The sequence below is a fragment of the Manis pentadactyla genome, chromosome 6, assembly GCF_030020395.1.
Source record: "Manis pentadactyla isolate mManPen7 chromosome 6, mManPen7.hap1, whole genome shotgun sequence".
Lineage (NCBI taxonomy): Eukaryota > Metazoa > Chordata > Mammalia > Pholidota > Manidae > Manis > Manis pentadactyla.
The window spans coordinates 59,001,629-59,019,261 of NC_080024.1; the positions used below are offsets into that span (position 1 = coordinate 59,001,629).

Genomic DNA, 17,633 nt, shown 5'->3' on the forward strand with positions numbered 1-17,633 from the left:
AACAAACTTTCAAATAATCATACCTTGTTCATGCTTATTAGTGAAGAAATGCAGTCACCTGAAGGTGTATTTTCCCATCAATCCATTATAGAAGTCCACAAGCCCTCGAGCCAGACTGGCTGGGCCTGTGGCTGTCATTTTTCTAGATGACTTCAAGTAACTCACTCCTACCCTCATTTCGTCTATAAAGCTAAGTATTCAGTGGTTACTCCACATCAAGTTTATACCTCATAGTAGGCACTCTATAAAGTGTGTATTTTCTAATTCTTAGCCTTATATTAGGATGCCTTTTGGTTGCAGTTAAACTTGTTAAATTAGCTAATTAAAGTTTTGACTCAATGATTAGAAAGCTCAGGGCTGAAGATGATTTCAAGGACTAAATGCATCTAGTAATTCAAATGTGAAGATTCTGTGCTGACTTCTGTGGTCAAGGATTTCCTCCTGTAGTAGTGGTGGTGGTGAGATCTTGGAAGAGACATCACTTTCCCAATTTCAGGAAACAAAAACCTATCTTGAATAAAGGGCTCCTCCATTAGACAAAATTATGGTTGGGGGTTGGGGTGGTGGCAAAAATCTGTTAGCAGTCCCATCTGGAATACCTAGACTCATGGGCACTGCAAGAGGGAAAAACACTGCTGGGCTGACTGACCACTAACAGACTTCTAGCCTGACAGCAGATGCCTTAAGTCACATGCATTTATAGTCAAATTTCCAAATATTTTGCTAAATTCATTCAACTGACCATACAACCTTAACAGTACCTAAAAACACTGAATACTGCCATTTAGAAAAGTTACCTGTGACAAAAACCCCAAATTTCATCTAAACGTATTCGAAATGAGAGCTTTACTCTGTCCTTAGATTAAACCCAGCCATCCAACTGTTAAACCTTAACTGAATTTATTACTGATTTTAACACATGTACTTATGCCTTTTACACTTTGAAGTATATCAAGCATTCTGTTAGAGACCTTAATTGCATAATAGTGCATGTCCTATAAAATGAGCTATTTTCTTCCTCAGATTTCTTAAATCCATACTTTTGAGGGCAGGAGTAGCTGCTCAAATTACCTCGTGATACTTTCCATACCTGTAGTTTTTAGGCTTCAGAACATGTAATTCTCATTCCTATTATAAAGGTATTTATCAGGCCAGTTTCAGCTTTCAGTTGATTCTTTTTAGTATCTGAGAACTGGGAATAAAAACTAAAGACCATTAAAACTAATCCTATATAGAGATTAAAAACTTACATTGGTATAATTAACTGCCACCAATTAAAATTTTAGGTATGTTGCATTGCAGACTTATTAGTGCCCAGGATTATTACCCAAAATACCTTTAGAGACCATGACCAAGCCCCAGGTTGAATTCTTTAAGCCCATTTTCACATTTAACCTTCAGACTTAATGAGGGTGGGTATTAAACCTATTTTACAAAAAAATTGAGTACAACACGAGTTCATCTGGATAGAATTTAGGTCAGAATTTGGGAGAAAGTTATTTTCACAAACAAAAGTGAAATTTACATGTCCTTCAGTATAGGCAACAATGGTTATGTACAGTACTTGTAATTTTACCATTAAATCAAAATAACATGCGTCACAACTTCAGCTGTCAGACACACCAATAGCCTCACTTGGGTTTAAAACACTAAACAATGTCAGACTCCATTTCAGTGACTATTTTCAATATAACATCGAAGTCATGTTTATTAAATACACATTCTGAAGGGTGTTGGCATCACCCAACTGCCAAAGGGGAGTATAACATTAAAAGAAACCCCAAGTAACTTCACCACTCACAAAATTACTTAGCATCTGTAATTGTTTGCAGACACGCTAATTGCATTTTCTTCGTTATCTATAAAATGAAATAGAAAACTGAGATTAAGCCCAAATGGATGAACTTTGATGTAACTTTCAAAGGATATTTATTCAACAGTTCCATGAACAGAATGCAAGGACTAATAAGGCGTATTTATAAAAACAAAAAGTATCTGTGAAATTTTTAGATGTAATACTTGAATTCACGATTGTAAGCCCTTTAATTGCAGTGGCTCTAACATGTAGTGACATTTCATCTTTTGAAGTACTTTAAAGTGAACACTTGTACTTACAAAACTTGATAGTATGTAGTCATCAATTTTATTGGTAACCTACTTCCTAATGAACTTTTAGTACTGTGCCCATTTAGCCTCTCCCACAAGTACTTCAAGTGCACCCTTGCTATTACCTAAATGTAGTAAAGTATTAAGCAAAAAAACAAAAAATATTTTACCCATTACCTTACCCTCTCCGAACCCATGGTAGTTTCTATATTCAGCTCTTAAATCAACCTTATCTATTAACAGGATCCCATCTTTGCAAAACACTGATCTTCAGCAGACTTCATTGCAGTCTGTCCTAAGTACAAGATTCCGTTTTATCTTGTTAACCTGTTTCATTTGATGTTTTTTCATTCTGAAAAATTTTGGTTGTAATCAAATCCTCTCATCTTTGGGATTCGAGTACTGACGGGTATGTTAACAATGTATCTCTTTCAATACTAAGAACCCTCAATACTTGTGCTAGTTTTTAAAGTCACAATCATCCAAAGCCTACTTCAGTTAGGAATATCATATCTAACTTGGGTTAAGGTGCAGCATTAGTTTTAAGACCATGTCACTTCGAAGCTTTTTCACCACCCTCAGTGCTCAAGCAATCCATGGCCTGAAACCTGAGGACTTCCATCATCTGGAACCCCCTTCATCTTCATCCTGTTTTTTTAATTAAAATACCAATTGTCCTCAACTTTTTATCCCAGTTCATTGATTCTTCTTCCCCTATCACTTGGGAATCTTATGTATTGTCATCCAAAGTGGCAGTAGGCTCTTTACAATACTTATTCCTTGTGTTTATTCCCCTTACCTGTTCTCCATTAACTAGACATCTTTAAAATTAGTATGTAAAGGTTTATGCCAAGCTTCCTTTTACTAAGTTATTTGCCTACAGCACTTGTCACATGAACATTGTGAAGCCACAAAACCACACACACATTTCTAAAAATATTTTAATGAAAAAGTTATCTTTCTGTAAACATTTCAATGTACTACAAATGAAACATTTGAATCCATTACAGACCACCTTATATCTTAAGTCAGAAAGCACTGAAAAAAATCCTGAATGTTTGTCTAACAATCCTTACATTACCCCTGCACATTAACACGCTTATCCACTACTTTGTGACCTATTACTGTTAACTCCCAAAGGCTTAATTTAATTATAAGTGTTTCAAATTACGTATCAGATGAACTCTTAAGCCTGTTTCAATTGTTTAGTCCTCTCAAAAATGGTCTTCTCTGATTTTCTTCTTTAGGACCTGAGTGTTTTCCCCTAATTAATTTAGCATGGGTAGCAGCAGCATCCTCTGAGTTTGACAAAATCAGTAAAGTTTTCCTTGACCATTTTCCCCATATATAATTTGCTTTTTTTTTTTTACTGGTGATGACTTGAAGAGCATTTTTCAGAAATGACAATGTAACTACATTTAAATTAAGTACCTTTATTTCATAAGGAAATGAGATAGACTAGGAAGAATGAGTTAAAGTTTCCTGTATTAGGAAATTTGCTTCACTAAACCATGTGTGAAAAAAATTTACCATTAAAAGGCTATTACCTTATTCCACACTTCATTCTATGGTGATGTATAGAATGCAGAAACAGAACTAGCCAGCCAGCCAGCCATTTTCTGAGGATAAACTCTGGCAAATTAAACCATTCCTGATTATGTAAGAAATTAGACTTATAATTTAAAAACTAATTTTAAGCATCTGTCACCCAAAAAGTGTTTTAAGTCAATTAATGTCCCAATTTTTTTGCAAGCCCCTTATGAACAATCAACAGCTGATTTAAAACAGTAACTGAGTAATTATCCTTTGGGAAAAATAGTCTTTAAAAAGGAGTATTAGCATTAACTAGGCCCTCGCTGCTACTTGTGAACAGGTTAAACACAACCGAAATTTATCCCACCACTCCAAGTAACTTCCTGAATTTATATGCAAGAGACTGTATAATATGTATGAAGCCACGTGAACGAAGACCATTTTTCTATCTGTAACATCTGCCGATTTTGGATGTTCAATTCCAATGTGATTTTCCTAGAATGAGGACTGACTGGCACCTTAATGCTTCTGTTACAAGATACTTAGAAGAAACACTCTTCAAAATTCGAGACTACCCTTTCTCTTACCAAAAACCAGCTTTACCCTAAAGACACCAACAAATTGTATAGATGGGGACATCTGACTGAAGATAAACACACATGGACATTGCAGGGAAATTTTTGAAACTGTTTAAAATGTGTTGGATGTGGTTCCAAGATAAAAGTTTTCAGCTGAACAATTTTTCCAATGTAACTGTTTTAAAAAATGTAATATAAATTTGTAGGAAAACAAATGGTGTCATAGGTTTTACTGTGAGCTACAAACCTTACCCAGCCAGAAACCTTCGTATTTAAGATGGTAGGAAAGACATTCCTCATTTAGGAAGTAGGGTTCTCATTCAACCTGCAAATCAAAAAGATTACTCTTACCTTGCTTTACAAAAAATTACTCTTTAATTAGTGAAAAAATTCAAATTCAAGCCTTACCTAATGCTTATTGCCCTTCCTTGCAGGTCTAAATGCTAGACCTAGTGACTGTGGCAACTAGCTCATTGATGTTCCAAAAGGCGAAGAGCTCCTTCCTGCTACTTTCTTCGATATTTCAGTTGTAATAAGCAGATTTAACTAGCTTTTGCAAAGTTGCTCACTATCACCATAGTATCTTATGCCTTCACTTCTCTGTAGTTGAAGCTCTTGCTGCTGCCTTGTCATTCTTTATTTATGCTGACTTGTCCATACTCAAAAGGCTGCTGAAGTCCTGTCTTAGTCAGTCTCCTTTGATGCAGTGCTTAAAAAGCACATCTTAGGTCCTTTAAAGCTGGTTAAATCGCTCTCCTCATGGCTTACTTTTCCACACCGTTCACAAGAACTATGCTAATACAACTTATGAACAGGTCACACACACAGATTTCACCTGCTTATAGGTTGCAAAACATCGACTTACTGAAAATATTTCCACTATTAAACTAGTTCCAGAACACAGAAAGTTTGTTAACAGTACAATTAACCTCATATGCCATTAAAGGATACTGTCAAGGTTGTATCAAAACAATTTCACAAACATAAAAACAGGAAATGTTAATCTCCCCCATTCCTTCAACCTTTATTATATGAATAAAAGAACTTGAGACAATTTAGCTCAATTTTAATAAAATGTTTCCCAAGCATTATTTTGTCCAGTACCCAGGTTTAAGTTGTGAACATTGACAGTGTCCATTTATATAACCACATTGTGAGTTGTTAAAGACTTAACCATTTTCTAATAGTGGCCTATTTTCTAGTCTGCTTATTCACATATGTCCATTAACAAAGGGAATGTTGTCTGTTACATTTATTGGTTTGTGAGTGTTTTCTGGAAAACTGCAGTATCTGTGAAGACCGATTTCCATGCTGGCATTGCATGCATCCAAATATTAATAATGCACAGAGGCACAGAATTAGAGCAACGAGAGAGCATATTCACACACTAGCACGCCCCATTTCCCTCTTTATTGCTTGTTTTGGCTTAGTACTTCTTAAAACAAAAATAAGAAATCTCAAAATCAACGTTCAACTGCCAAAGAAAGAACAACAGCAGGGCACATACTTAGGGCTCGAATGAAATTGTAAGCACTAGCTGGCGCAAAACAGTAGACATTGGTTTTTATATATGTGACCTCATTATCTAGAACTCTCCCCAACCAGGATCTTCCAAACAAATGTTAACTCATACCAACATGATTTAGGTTCAAGCATACACATGGAAACACGGTGTGTTTTTTGGGTTTTGAGAACTCAAGACTATCCGTATTTGAATTCAGGTCTCTGGGAAGTGAGAAGCTTGTACTAAGCAACTGTGCTACACCTCTACTGCATGAATCATTTGGGATGATTGTATCTAGACTACCCTTGGTTTCATCAGGTAAAATGCAGAAAGGTACAAACAGGAAAGTATGCCAGCCAGTTAAGGGTTCAACAATGCATGATTTTTATTCTCTTGCTCTGAGAGCTTGTTATCAAAAAAAATATATATTCAACCAAGGAAAATAACTGAAGATATATGGGCCTCTTGTGCTTTAGAAATGAAAAAAGGGTAACCACTAATATGCTCAGATACAGCAGGCTTAGCGGTCCTGTTATTTTGAAGTTTTTAATGGTTTTTAAGGTAGGAGGAAAGGGTCATCCACTACCCCTTTCCATAATTTAAACACAGGGCAGCAGACATTCTTTAACACCCAGTAAGACTATGGCAGCAGTTCACAGGTGATCAAAGTGAATGTAGAATGGAGATGTTCTAAACACAGCTAGGACTCTCAGCAAAGCTAACACACTAAAATCATATGATTACATTTTGAAATAAAATGCACAAAACCAAATAGGAATTTTGAGATTTTTCATTTGAAGGTAAATCTTAATGCTATTAAATTCACAAATATGCTAATTTAAATACCCAATTCTATTTATCTAAAACACACATTGCAAACATACAAATATCTATTCTCTCCACATGTCAGAGCCCATTCATTTCATGGTTTGGAAATGGGGAGAATAGATTCCCCTTAAATTGCAAGTCAGCAGGTGTTTCTTTAGTTAACTTTAGCAAAATTCATACAAAATAGTAATTAACAATGATCTTCTTTACTTGTTAACTCACAAGGAAACACCTTCAAAACTGCATTTTGTTAAAGTTTCTGTACTAAAATGTAGAAAAACTGAACTACACAAATATTGAAAAGTTAAAAATTCCTTAATTTTTTATTCCTGGTACCACTACCACAATTTACAGGGCAATATACCTGATGTAATGAAAAGAAAAAGAAAAAGACAAAGCTACAACAGATAAAAGACCTCAGGAATGTACATCTAATTGACACTACATTGCATTAATCAATAGCTGCACTTTTTGCAAACTGTGGCTATGACAGTCCTGAACAAGAAGGGTTTCCTGTTTAAGCTGCAGTAACTTTTCTGACTATGGATCATCGTTCCTTCTGTGGCAGATTTTTACAGTTCCTCTAATTCATTTGGGACGACTGTCTCAAAGTAACCTGCAGCTTTCCTGACAACTCCTCGCTCTCTCTCCTGCTAAGAACTGTAGCCTGTTGAATAATACAGGATAAAAAAATTATTACACTCAGTGAACAGTTCCACATATTCTTTATCATTCAAGATAAAAACTTAAAGATACCTACCCTTCTGCTGAATTTTTAGAACCTTCTGCTACCATATCCACCACTTCCACCACCAGATCCATAACCACCTGGAAATATACATGTAGAATTGTAAAAGATACATAAAAGAACTTTTAAATTATAAAGGATATGAACAATTTTGACAAAAAAATTTACTTACCACCGTATGGACTGCCCGAGCTTCTTCCACCAAAACTGCCCCCCTTCATGGGTCCATAATTTGATTGCTGTTGTCCACTGTAATTTCCAAAATCATTGTAGTTCCCACCACCGCCATAGTTACCTGAAATTACAAAGGTTTTATTTGTAGTTGACCCACACAGTAATTAATTTTCTCTCTATATACGTGTTGTCTTCTGACAATTTTGGGAGCATGCTCCATAACACTTAACATGTAACACTGAAATTTTACAAAGCTACCAAACTCCCTACTATAGAGGTCCACCAGAAGAACTCAGCATAGAAAGGAGAGAAGGAAACAAGAGTGGAAGATGTACCAGAACAGAGGTTATCTAGATAGCTGCTATATTTTATGTCAGATGTTACAGCATAGGCGTGTGTACTCTCCTCCTTCATACCACTAACACCAAAATTGAGTCACTCTAGTAGTCCAACAAAACTCAGTGCATTCCTTACAAAGCTCTGAATCTGTAGGGTCACAGGGTAACGATGCAGACTTGCTTTTGTGGTCTGCAATGTCCCTGTGATATATTAATACTCATCACCTAGGCTCCAGATATTTAAACATATTTGCATATTCAATTTACAGTTCCCATCTGTCCTGCTTTAGAAGTATCTGAAATACAATTCTGGGAATACTTTACTGATAAATATCCATGTCAACAACATTAAGAGTTGAATTCATTTTACCAAATTGCAAAACAGCAAATAAGAAAATTCAGTTCAGTTACCCACCACTTGGGTATTTCTGTAGAAAATGAAATTTCACCAATTACTACATTTTATCACTTTTTCAAACGTGTAGTAAGACTACAAACAATTTTGAGTATTTAAAAGTGAAAGCTTACCACCTCCAAAATTTCCTCCTTCGTTGTAACCATCATATCCTCCTCCACCGCCACCATAGCCACCACCTTGGTTTCCATATCCTGGTCCACCACCACCATAGCCTCCTCTACTACTATAACCAGGACCACCACCATAGTTGCCACCTTAAAAAAAAAAAAAGTTGGGTCACACAAGAACATAAATGTATAGAGGATCAGATTATTGAACTTTAGCTTTTTAGCTTTTATTACATATAAGCCACTGGAAAATAAGCCAATCAGTTGGAACATTCTAAAGCCTGATAACAGCTGGGTAATAAAACAGAAAGAACCTGGGCTAATAGGATTTAAGATGCTTAAATACCTTTTGGCATTAGAAAAATTGTTCTAACTTTAAAATTTTTCACTAAAGAAAATAGCGAACAGTCTTGAGACTTAATTCCAACTCAACTTCTAGTTCAGTAAAACTAAACTAGCCAAAAGAACTAATCAATGTTAAATGATTAAGGGGGAAAAAACTCTAGTCTTACATGGTTTCAGTCTGAATCATTGAACAGTCAAGCCATTCAACTGAAACAGAAAAGTACAGAAAGTCAAAACATCAATTTTTAAAACCTTACCATCACCTCCAAATCCATTATATCCACCGTCACCTCCTCCATAACTACCTCTGCTGCCACCACCACCTCCACCACCATAGCCTCCTGAGGATAAGCAACGTATGAATTAGAAATACACGATCAACTTACAGAGAAATTTCAGGTAGACACGTACTTAGAAATAAGGTAACTGCCCTACCTCTTCCACCAAAGTTCCCACCACGGCCAAAGTTCCCACCACCTCCAAAGTTTCCTCCACGACCCATAAAGTTGCCAGATCCACCTCCACGACCTTTTAACACAGCCAAGAAAGAACTTTAGGAACCTTATAAATACCATTTACATCTATTGTCTGTGTATATATGGTATTACTCACCTCTTTGGGATCCAGCAGACTGCATTTCTTGTTTAGAAAGGGCCTTTTTCACTTCACAATTATGCCCATTAATAGTGTGGTATTTCTGAACTAAATTTTTTTTAATCAAACAAACAAACAAGAGTTATTTGATGTTTGGAAAAGCATGTATTAAATGATACCCTTTACCACTACACAACTCATTAAGGTATCAAGAAAGTAGCAATGATAAAATGGGGATGAAAGTGTGTGCTGGGATGTTAGTATTTCTTGATCCTGATGCTGGTTACACAGGTGCAGTTGCTTTGTGGAAACTGAACCGTACACTTTATGTTATTAGGCACAATACGAAATTTTGAGCAACTTAGAAAACAGGGAAGCTATTTCTGCTCTCATTCAAGTTCTGAGAAATTGCTACTCACCAACAATTTTATCAACTGTGTCATGATCATCAAAAGTTACAAAAGCAAATCCTCTCTTTTTTCCACTCTGCCTGTCTTCCATAACTTCTATGGTTTCAATCTTGCCGTACTTTTCAAAGTAGTCTCTCAAATTATATTCTTCTGTATCTTCTTTAATACCACCAACGAAAATTTTCTTCACTGTTAGATGGGCACCAGGCTTTACAGAATCCTACAAATAAAACCTATGTAAGTCAAAACAAATTTTACAACTACTTCAAGTGTTACATAAAATGGTGTTAAAATACCTCTCTGGAAACAGCTCTCTTTGGTTCCACTACACGCCCATCAACTTTGTGTGGCCGAGCACACATTGCCGCATCCACCTCTTCAACACAAGAATAGGTCACAAAACCAAAGCCCCTGGAACGTTTTGTTTGGGGGTCTCTCATCACCTACAAGAAAAAACATTTAAAGCATTGAAACACACACCTCCAGAGATCTTCTTACCCCTTGAGAACATTTTTTTGTTCCTTTAATCACTTACCACACAATCTGTAAGTGTGCCCCATTTCTCAAAATGTTCTCTCAAACTATCATCTGTAGTTTCAAAACTCAGACCACCAATAAACAGTTTTCTCAACTGCTCTGGTTCCTTTGGATCATGGCCCTGAGGAAACAAACCAATACATTTTATTTTTAGTAGGTGAACTGCAAAGAAAGATGCACAAGCTTTTAGTCTGCTACACATTAACTAAACATCGAATTCCTGTAAACACTTTGTCCAGTTAAAAATGGGGAGTAGAATCACACACATCAACTTACCAAAGGAACCGAATTACCAATACCTATAACGAGCCTTTCAAATGCCAACAGCACTTCAACTAAATTGAAGTCTAAGAATCAACTACAATCAAAAAGTCTCTTAATTTTAAACTAGAAGTGGGGATTATTTTGGAAGTTACTACCGAGAAATCATTTTCTAAAAAACCACAGCGTTGTAGAAAAACGTGCTTCCTCCATGCCATTTCTTTCATGGCTTCCCTTCAGTCTACACAGTCCGAACATCTAATCTTAAAACACAAAACTGTGAAGTACAACTTAAAAGTTCAGAGTAGCAAATTTAAGGAAATTCACCAGTTCAAGCACATCAAGATGTTAAATAGGTATTCCTCAAAGGCCAAACCAGCACCCCCCTCAACCCCCAAAAAAACTACGGTGGGAAAAACCCACCATATATCTTGATATACCTGTCTGTACCCGATTTTTGTTGTTAAATAGGCTGCAAGTTACCTATTGACACTTATCACACAGCAAAAATTTCAAAAACATAGGGTCATAAAAGGGCAAGTTGGACTTTAGTACATTGACAAAAATGTAACAGTAAATCAAAGTTGAGATTTCTTTTAAAAGGTTAACGTAACCTGAATTATTTTACAACTGGCTCTTTAATAAATTACATTGCTATTTAATGCATGCATTAAGATAATCGTTCAGCCAAAGTCCTTAAATAAAGGGGCTCACATTTACATTCTAATGTCTTCGTGGGTCTTCTAAAAGTAGAGATGTTAAGGCATTTAATATGAAGACTGTCACATGCTAGAAAAAAACGTTAAATCATTAATAGCTTACAGCATTAATTCACTTCGCCCCATCTTTTCACGTCTTGGTTAAATGCATTTGCCTTACACAAAGTTGATAAAAAGAAACAATGAAAACACACATAAAATTATCTCGAACACACGAAAGCTGAATTGTGGTTGCAATCCTCTAAAACAAAAACCCAAGAAACTACAACGAAAGCTGACCTGTCAGAAAATGGAAATAAAAAAATTTTCAAGTTCCTATTTTACATCTACACTCAAATTCTGAGTACCTCACGTACATGGCTAGAACATTTAACCTAAAGTACTTTATCAAGAATAGCAAATAAGGATTTTAAAGCAGCAACCTTTTTAAAAAGACGTTATTTTCAACTGGGTGCTGTTAAGGACAGGTCAGATAATTTAATTCTCGTCGCCTTAGAGATCTGTAGGGCCTAGAAACGCGCCGGCAGAACTTCAGCTAAAAGACTAGGCCGCAAGTGCTTCGAGGCCATTTGCAGCATTTTCTGCCGAGCCGCCTTCTCCCTCTTCTTCCAATCCCGCGCTCTAACGGCGACGGGGCGAGGCGGCGGCCATTGCGGGCCAATGCGCCATTTCGTAACGCGGCAGCGGATCAATGTCAATGTGGCCGCCGCCCGCCTGCTCGCTCGCCCGGATGTGACTGCTCGTCCCCTCCCCTCCCCCACCGCCTCCTCCCAACCGCTCCCGCCGAGGCCCGCCATGCCGCCCTCGGCCTCGGATCGGAGGCCGCGCGGCCGGCGGGCCGGCTTCCCTGCTCCCCTCCCGCCATCTCCCCAGCCACGCCGCGCCTCCGAGCGGCCGCCTACGCAACCACAGAAGAAAGCGAGGCGGGCAAAAGGCCCCGAGAAGGCCTCAGAAGCCCGCTCCCTTCCCCCTCCCACCGCCCGTCTCAACGCAGAGCGCGGGACGGCTAACGACAGTATCCCCGGCCTCCCCGCACCCACCGAGCCAGGCCCCCCACGCCGGCCACTACCCATCAACCCCCCGCTCTCCCCCTAATACCTCCTCCCCCCGGCGGCGGCGGCGACGGCCGGAGTCGGGCTGGGGGCGACCGGGCGGCGGTTTTACCTCCATTTTGAGACCGGACTCGCCTCTTCCAACTCGAGTTCAATATGGGACCGAGAGGAAGAGGCGGGGTTAGCAGTCACGTGACGCACTTTCCGCGCGCCGCCGGCCTGGCGGGGGAGGGGCGAGGTGGGACGGGGGCGTGACCAACTGGGCGCGAAGAGAAACTGGACGAGCGGGTTGGCGGGCGGAGAGCAGGGGCGTGCCAGGACGCGGGAGCGCGCGCGCCTCGCCGACTTGCAGTGTGGTGCCGCCCTTTCCGCTGTTCGCGCCCGGGCGGCGGCAGGGACGTCAGCTCGGGCAAGGCCAATGGCAAGCGCCCACGTCGGGAGAACTCCTCGTGACCGCGCGTCACCAGAGTAGGCCTTTCTCTTTCTTCTCGCGCTTTTATCCCCTCCCCCACGTAGGCCTCTAGGTCTCCATTTCCTAATTCGTTTCGTTCCGGTGCCTGAGTAAAACCACGCTAATTTCTCCTGTGGTTTAAGGTTGCAAGGAAGACCTCTCGGCCCCGCGCCATCTCCTCTCACTTTTTTTCCCATTGCCAGGGGCCGTTTCTGTGATTGTGGTGCCCCCTAAGGGGACCCGCTCCGAAAACCCTGGGACGCTGACACACCTGATGTTTGGACGCCTTGAAAGGCCTCAAAACGCAGCTGACATAGAGAAATCTCACTCCTAACGCGCTGAGGCAGAACTGGTCGAGGGCAGTTCATTAGGTACTTAACTGATCTCCAGAAAACTGTCGGCGCTATTTTCTAACCCTTTTAGGTACTGGGGACTGAGCTGAAGCAAATGTTCTGGACATAATTTAAGCAATGATTTAAAAATTTCTTAAAGCGGGATCGACACATGCGCTACCTGTTCGCAAGTGTTTACAATTATGTTGTGAAGTATAATGAACGAGATAATTGAGTTAAAAACTTGAAATCTAATTCTTTACCAGCCTAGGCAAATGGTTTTAAATCTTTTGACCTTACTGAGCTTTAGTTTCAGGGGCTTTTTTTTTTTATTAACGAAAATGGAAATTAGATTAGGTGATCTCTAACACCCTTCACAGGCTTAATCTGTAAATCCATATTTAAACAGGTAATAATGGAAGTGACGACAATTAAGTCTCCCTACCCTGCTAAGAAATGCCTGTTATCTTAATGTAGCAATCCATATGAGCAACCTTCTAGAATTCACCAGGCTGTCCCTTGGAAATACTAAAAAAGTACATGGTAAATTGGAAAATTTGTGTTAACGAATGGAAAATGGTGAGCTTGGAGTTTGGCAAAAGGATGCACAAAGAATAAGAACTTGCTGAAGTTTATCTAGCATTGCCTATGTGAAACAGGTGTTTTAATTGGGATACATGAACGAAAGGTCCTCTGTTGCAGTGCAGAAACCATTCACCATCGCTTAATGTAACAGATGAAATAATTCCTGTTATTAGCTTCTTCGTGTTGCTCTGCTTCCATTACCACACGCAAACTATTAATGTATTTTGTTTATCAGGTGCCAACAACAGTATTTAAGACAATTGTGAAAATGTGTACCCTTAGTGTCTCATTAATATATCAAGGCTTTGTGAGTTTGATTACTATGAAATAGGAGTACCTTGGTCAATTCTGAGTACAGAGAAAAACATAAAGACCTTAGGAAGATGGTTTTCATGCCAAGATACCAAGGGTGATAAAAAAAACTTGGCTTAGCTTTAGGGCATGCTTGTCTAGGTGTTTCCTAACCAGATTATTTATGATCAAAAACTTATATAATTCTTTCTTTGTTAAAAAGTATCAAATTCTTTTAATTTTTTAAGAAATGCTGGAGGATGGGATACTGAATACTTCCATCCAAGTACATGGTATGATGGTCCATTTATTCAGGTCTTTTGCCTTCCAGTATGTTTTGCCAATGGATTTCAGCCCCGGGCAAGTTAACTACGGATTCAGTGTGACCAAAGAAATGACAGTAGAACGTTCTTGGGGTGAAAGGGTTATACCCAACTTTATTTCCACCGTGGCAGGTCAATCATGAGAATCTCGTTCACTCACAGCAAGTCTGTATGCAGCAAGTTGGTCTCTGCCTCTGGCCCTCTGTCCTCGGCGCTGCCACCACTCTAGCCTCTGCTCTACTCTCCTGCAGCCCTGCCACTGTGTAACCCAGAGCACTGGGCAGAGCTCTTTATATAGAGTCAATAACGACGTATTGCCCACACCTGTGTAGTGAGCCAGGCAACCAGGGCCAGGTGAGAATCCTGGCCAAAGGAACTTTCATTTTATCCATACAGTAAAATGTGGATTATTCCCTTTGATTCTTTCAGATTTGTTGGTCATCCTAAATCTGTGGTTTTTAGACATTAGCTATATTTATGTTTTTGTCTCTGGGGACATGTGGTAGCTCATACAAATAACCTTGTTGGAGTTCTTGACCCTATTGGACGCAGACTTGAAACTGCTGTCTATCCTTGTAGCCCTGGCTCTCTGAAATTTGAGAAAGAGTGTATGGGGTGGGCAAGAGGAGACAAGGGTCCTAGGGTGGGATGGAGTGGTAGATAGACTTCATAGATAGTCTATATCAGGGCTTCTCAATTTATTTCATATCACAAACAAAATGCTAAGTTTTGCACAGTACACTAGGTTGCATAGATTCAGAGGCATTTAAGTGACGGTGAGAAAAATTCATAACATTTTCTTTAAATTATACAATTACAACGAAATACAGTATATTAGGGAAGATATTAAATATTGAATTAAAATAAAACATAAAATTTTGCACATTTTTTTAATGATCAACTTGAACTTGTTCCTGTGAATGTATTCTGATATTAGGTTTTGTGGTTGAAATAGCTTTTTGCAATTTCTGATCTAGCTTTTTAATAATAAACTCATATTCTGAATAGTAATTATCAGTGAGGGACTCTGATCACATAAGTGGGTGATAAAATATTTAGAACCATTTTATACGACCATTCAGAATTTACAATTGTAATTATATTTAAAGAATAACAACTCTTCTTTTATTGACAAATGTAATGGTGCAATTTCATGTGATAATGCAAATGGATTTCAAATCCAATAGTACATTTTTATATCAAAATTTCCACATTGAAACTCTAGCCTTCAGAACATGCATGCATTGTCAACAGCTAGCCTGGGCACTAGGCTAAAGAATGCACCCCTGTGAAGGATTACAAATAACCATTATATGTAAAGACAAATACTAAGGGCATTGCCTGGAGCTGAGCCTACCAGAAACCCCCCTCTTCCCAGGCTCCTCTCTCACCTGCTAACAGACTACCCCTGAAGCTGTGTGCTGTACCCCTTGAGTATCTGGAACACAGACTTGTGCATTGGCTCCAGAATCTCTGGTCCAGATGGGCATGGGTGCTTTGCAGATAGGTGCCCATGTGGCAGGCATCTTCTTGGCCATGCACACACAGCAGAACTCTAATACTGGCTGTTGTCCACAGTGTTTGCTGCTGCTTTGGTGTATACCCCAGACTGGTCTGCACAGGCTGCTTTAAGGAGACCTAAACAAGGCTGCTTATGGCCAGAGGTATTGGCCCAAAGGGCTCTGACTTCATCTGGCCCCTCTCAACTGCCCATCTCAATTGCTGGAGTCAATTTCTCACCCACATTCAGGACACTGGTATGCCAAAGTCCACTGGTTGGGATGTGCTATCAGAATTGTGTGCCTCATTTTATGAATGAGGATAGTGTTTTTCAGATCAAGGAGTTGATTTTTCCCAAGATTAATAGCAAATCATGGATAAGTCATAACTAAAGGAAAAAATAGAAATTGAATGAAAATATTTTGGACAGGAGGAAGGTAATTCTTAGAAGGGAGAAATTTTAATATCCTGTAAGCTTTGTTATCTGCCACCATATTTAGAATATGCCTATAGCTTTATTTTTCTAAAACCTTGGTTTTTAAAAAAGGACTGTATTAAGTAAAACACAAAACAAAACAAAAATCTCTCCCCCTCAAATCCTATGACACAGATTCGACCAGAGTAAACAGTGACTTAGTGTATATCCCTTAACATTTCTTTTTAGGTCTAATCAGTGCTTTAAGTATGTATGAATGTGTGTGTATGTATGTATATAGCCATATATGTATGTATATCCATATCTGTTTCATTTCCTCAAAAATATATCAGACTATCCAGATTGATTTGAAGCTTCCTTTTACCCCTGTTTAACAGACCAGTCATTTATTAATTTTTTTTATTTTATCAAATGTACGTCACAGTAGTTAGTCCCCCTCCCTTGGTAACCACTAGTCACTTCTCAGAGTGCATGAGTCTAATGCTGTCTTGTTCCTTCTGTTTTGCTTTGTTTTTATATTCCACAAATAAATGAAATCATATGGTATTTGTTTTTCTCCGCCTCAGACCAGTCATTTATTGAACAACATGTGCCAGAATATTTAAACTGCTGGAAATTCATCATAGTCACTTATGTTACTGAACACTTACCATGTGCCTTGCACTATTCTAAGCACCTTAATGTTCCTGATCTCATTTAATTCCCCTAACAACCTTAGCAGTAAGTCCTATTATTATTGCCCTTTTTTCTAGGTAAGTAAACAGGGCTCAGGAAATTGAGTAAATTGATGAGGGTCATAGGCCTTTCAACTAAAGAGCTGAGGTAAAATGCCATGTTATAGCTGTATTTAAGCCTTAATATTCTTGAAAGTAACAACATTTTTAAAAAAGATTTTCTGGGGGTGGGGGGAATGGGTGAAATGGGTGAAGGGGATAAAGAGGTACAAACTTCAGATTATAAATTAGTGATAAGAATGGAAGTCCAATTTAGAGAGTATAACCAATAATATAATATCCTGGTATGATAACAGGGTAACTACACTTAACATGATGAGCATTTCTAAGTATGTAATTATCGAGTCACTATGTTGTACATCTGAAACCAATATAATGTATATCAACTATTCCAATAAAAACTTTTTTTTAATTTGAAAAATAAGATTTTCTGTCATGCATGTGCATATTCACTGCCTTTTTAATTGTGTCTCCAGAGATACTAGAGTGCCTGGCTAATAGTAGGCAATTCATTTAATTGTTATAAATAAGTGAATGAACAATAAATGAAATATTTGGAGTTCCCTTCAATGCTCTGCAGGACCTACTGCATAGTTCGTGGGCCTAGTGCAAAATGAAAATGCATGGCCCCTTGTTCAAAAATGATTAAGAATTTCAGTGACATGAGTGCATTCAGCCAAACTAGGACCTTCTGAGCACAAGGCTGAAAAGGTCATACACCCTTGAAGC

General features: G+C 38.6%; 1 protein-coding gene across 5 annotated transcripts; it reads right to left on the bottom strand.

Moving 5' to 3' along the window:
• Window positions 1-1,681: 1,681 nt before the first annotated feature.
• HNRNPA3 (heterogeneous nuclear ribonucleoprotein A3) lies at window positions 1,682-12,487 on the bottom strand. Of its 5 annotated transcripts, XR_005023522.2 has the most exons (12): window positions 12,299-12,450; window positions 10,219-10,341; window positions 9,980-10,126; window positions 9,693-9,903; window positions 9,292-9,381; window positions 9,115-9,207; window positions 8,937-9,020; window positions 8,338-8,481; window positions 7,470-7,592; window positions 7,310-7,377; window positions 4,470-4,542; window positions 1,682-1,859 (listed from the first exon to the last, which is right to left on the bottom strand). XR_005023522.2 is itself a non-coding variant. In XM_036879395.2 (11 exons), the coding sequence occupies exons 1-10, from the start codon at window positions 12,368-12,370 to the stop codon at window positions 7,325-7,327; spliced, it is 1,140 nt and encodes a 379-aa protein (XP_036735290.2). In that variant the 5' UTR covers window positions 12,371-12,450; the 3' UTR covers window positions 3,523-4,542; window positions 7,310-7,324. The 5 variants fall into 5 exon arrangements, 4 of the variants coding, with proteins under 4 accessions (XP_036735290.2, XP_036735292.2, XP_036735291.2 ...); XM_036879395.2 differs by lacking the exon at window positions 1,682-1,859 and having other exon boundaries at window positions 3,523-4,542; XM_036879397.2 differs by lacking the exons at window positions 1,682-1,859; window positions 4,470-4,542 and adding an exon at window positions 5,267-7,216 and having other exon boundaries at window positions 12,365-12,487.
• Between the last annotated feature and the right edge of the window lie 5,146 nt (window positions 12,488-17,633).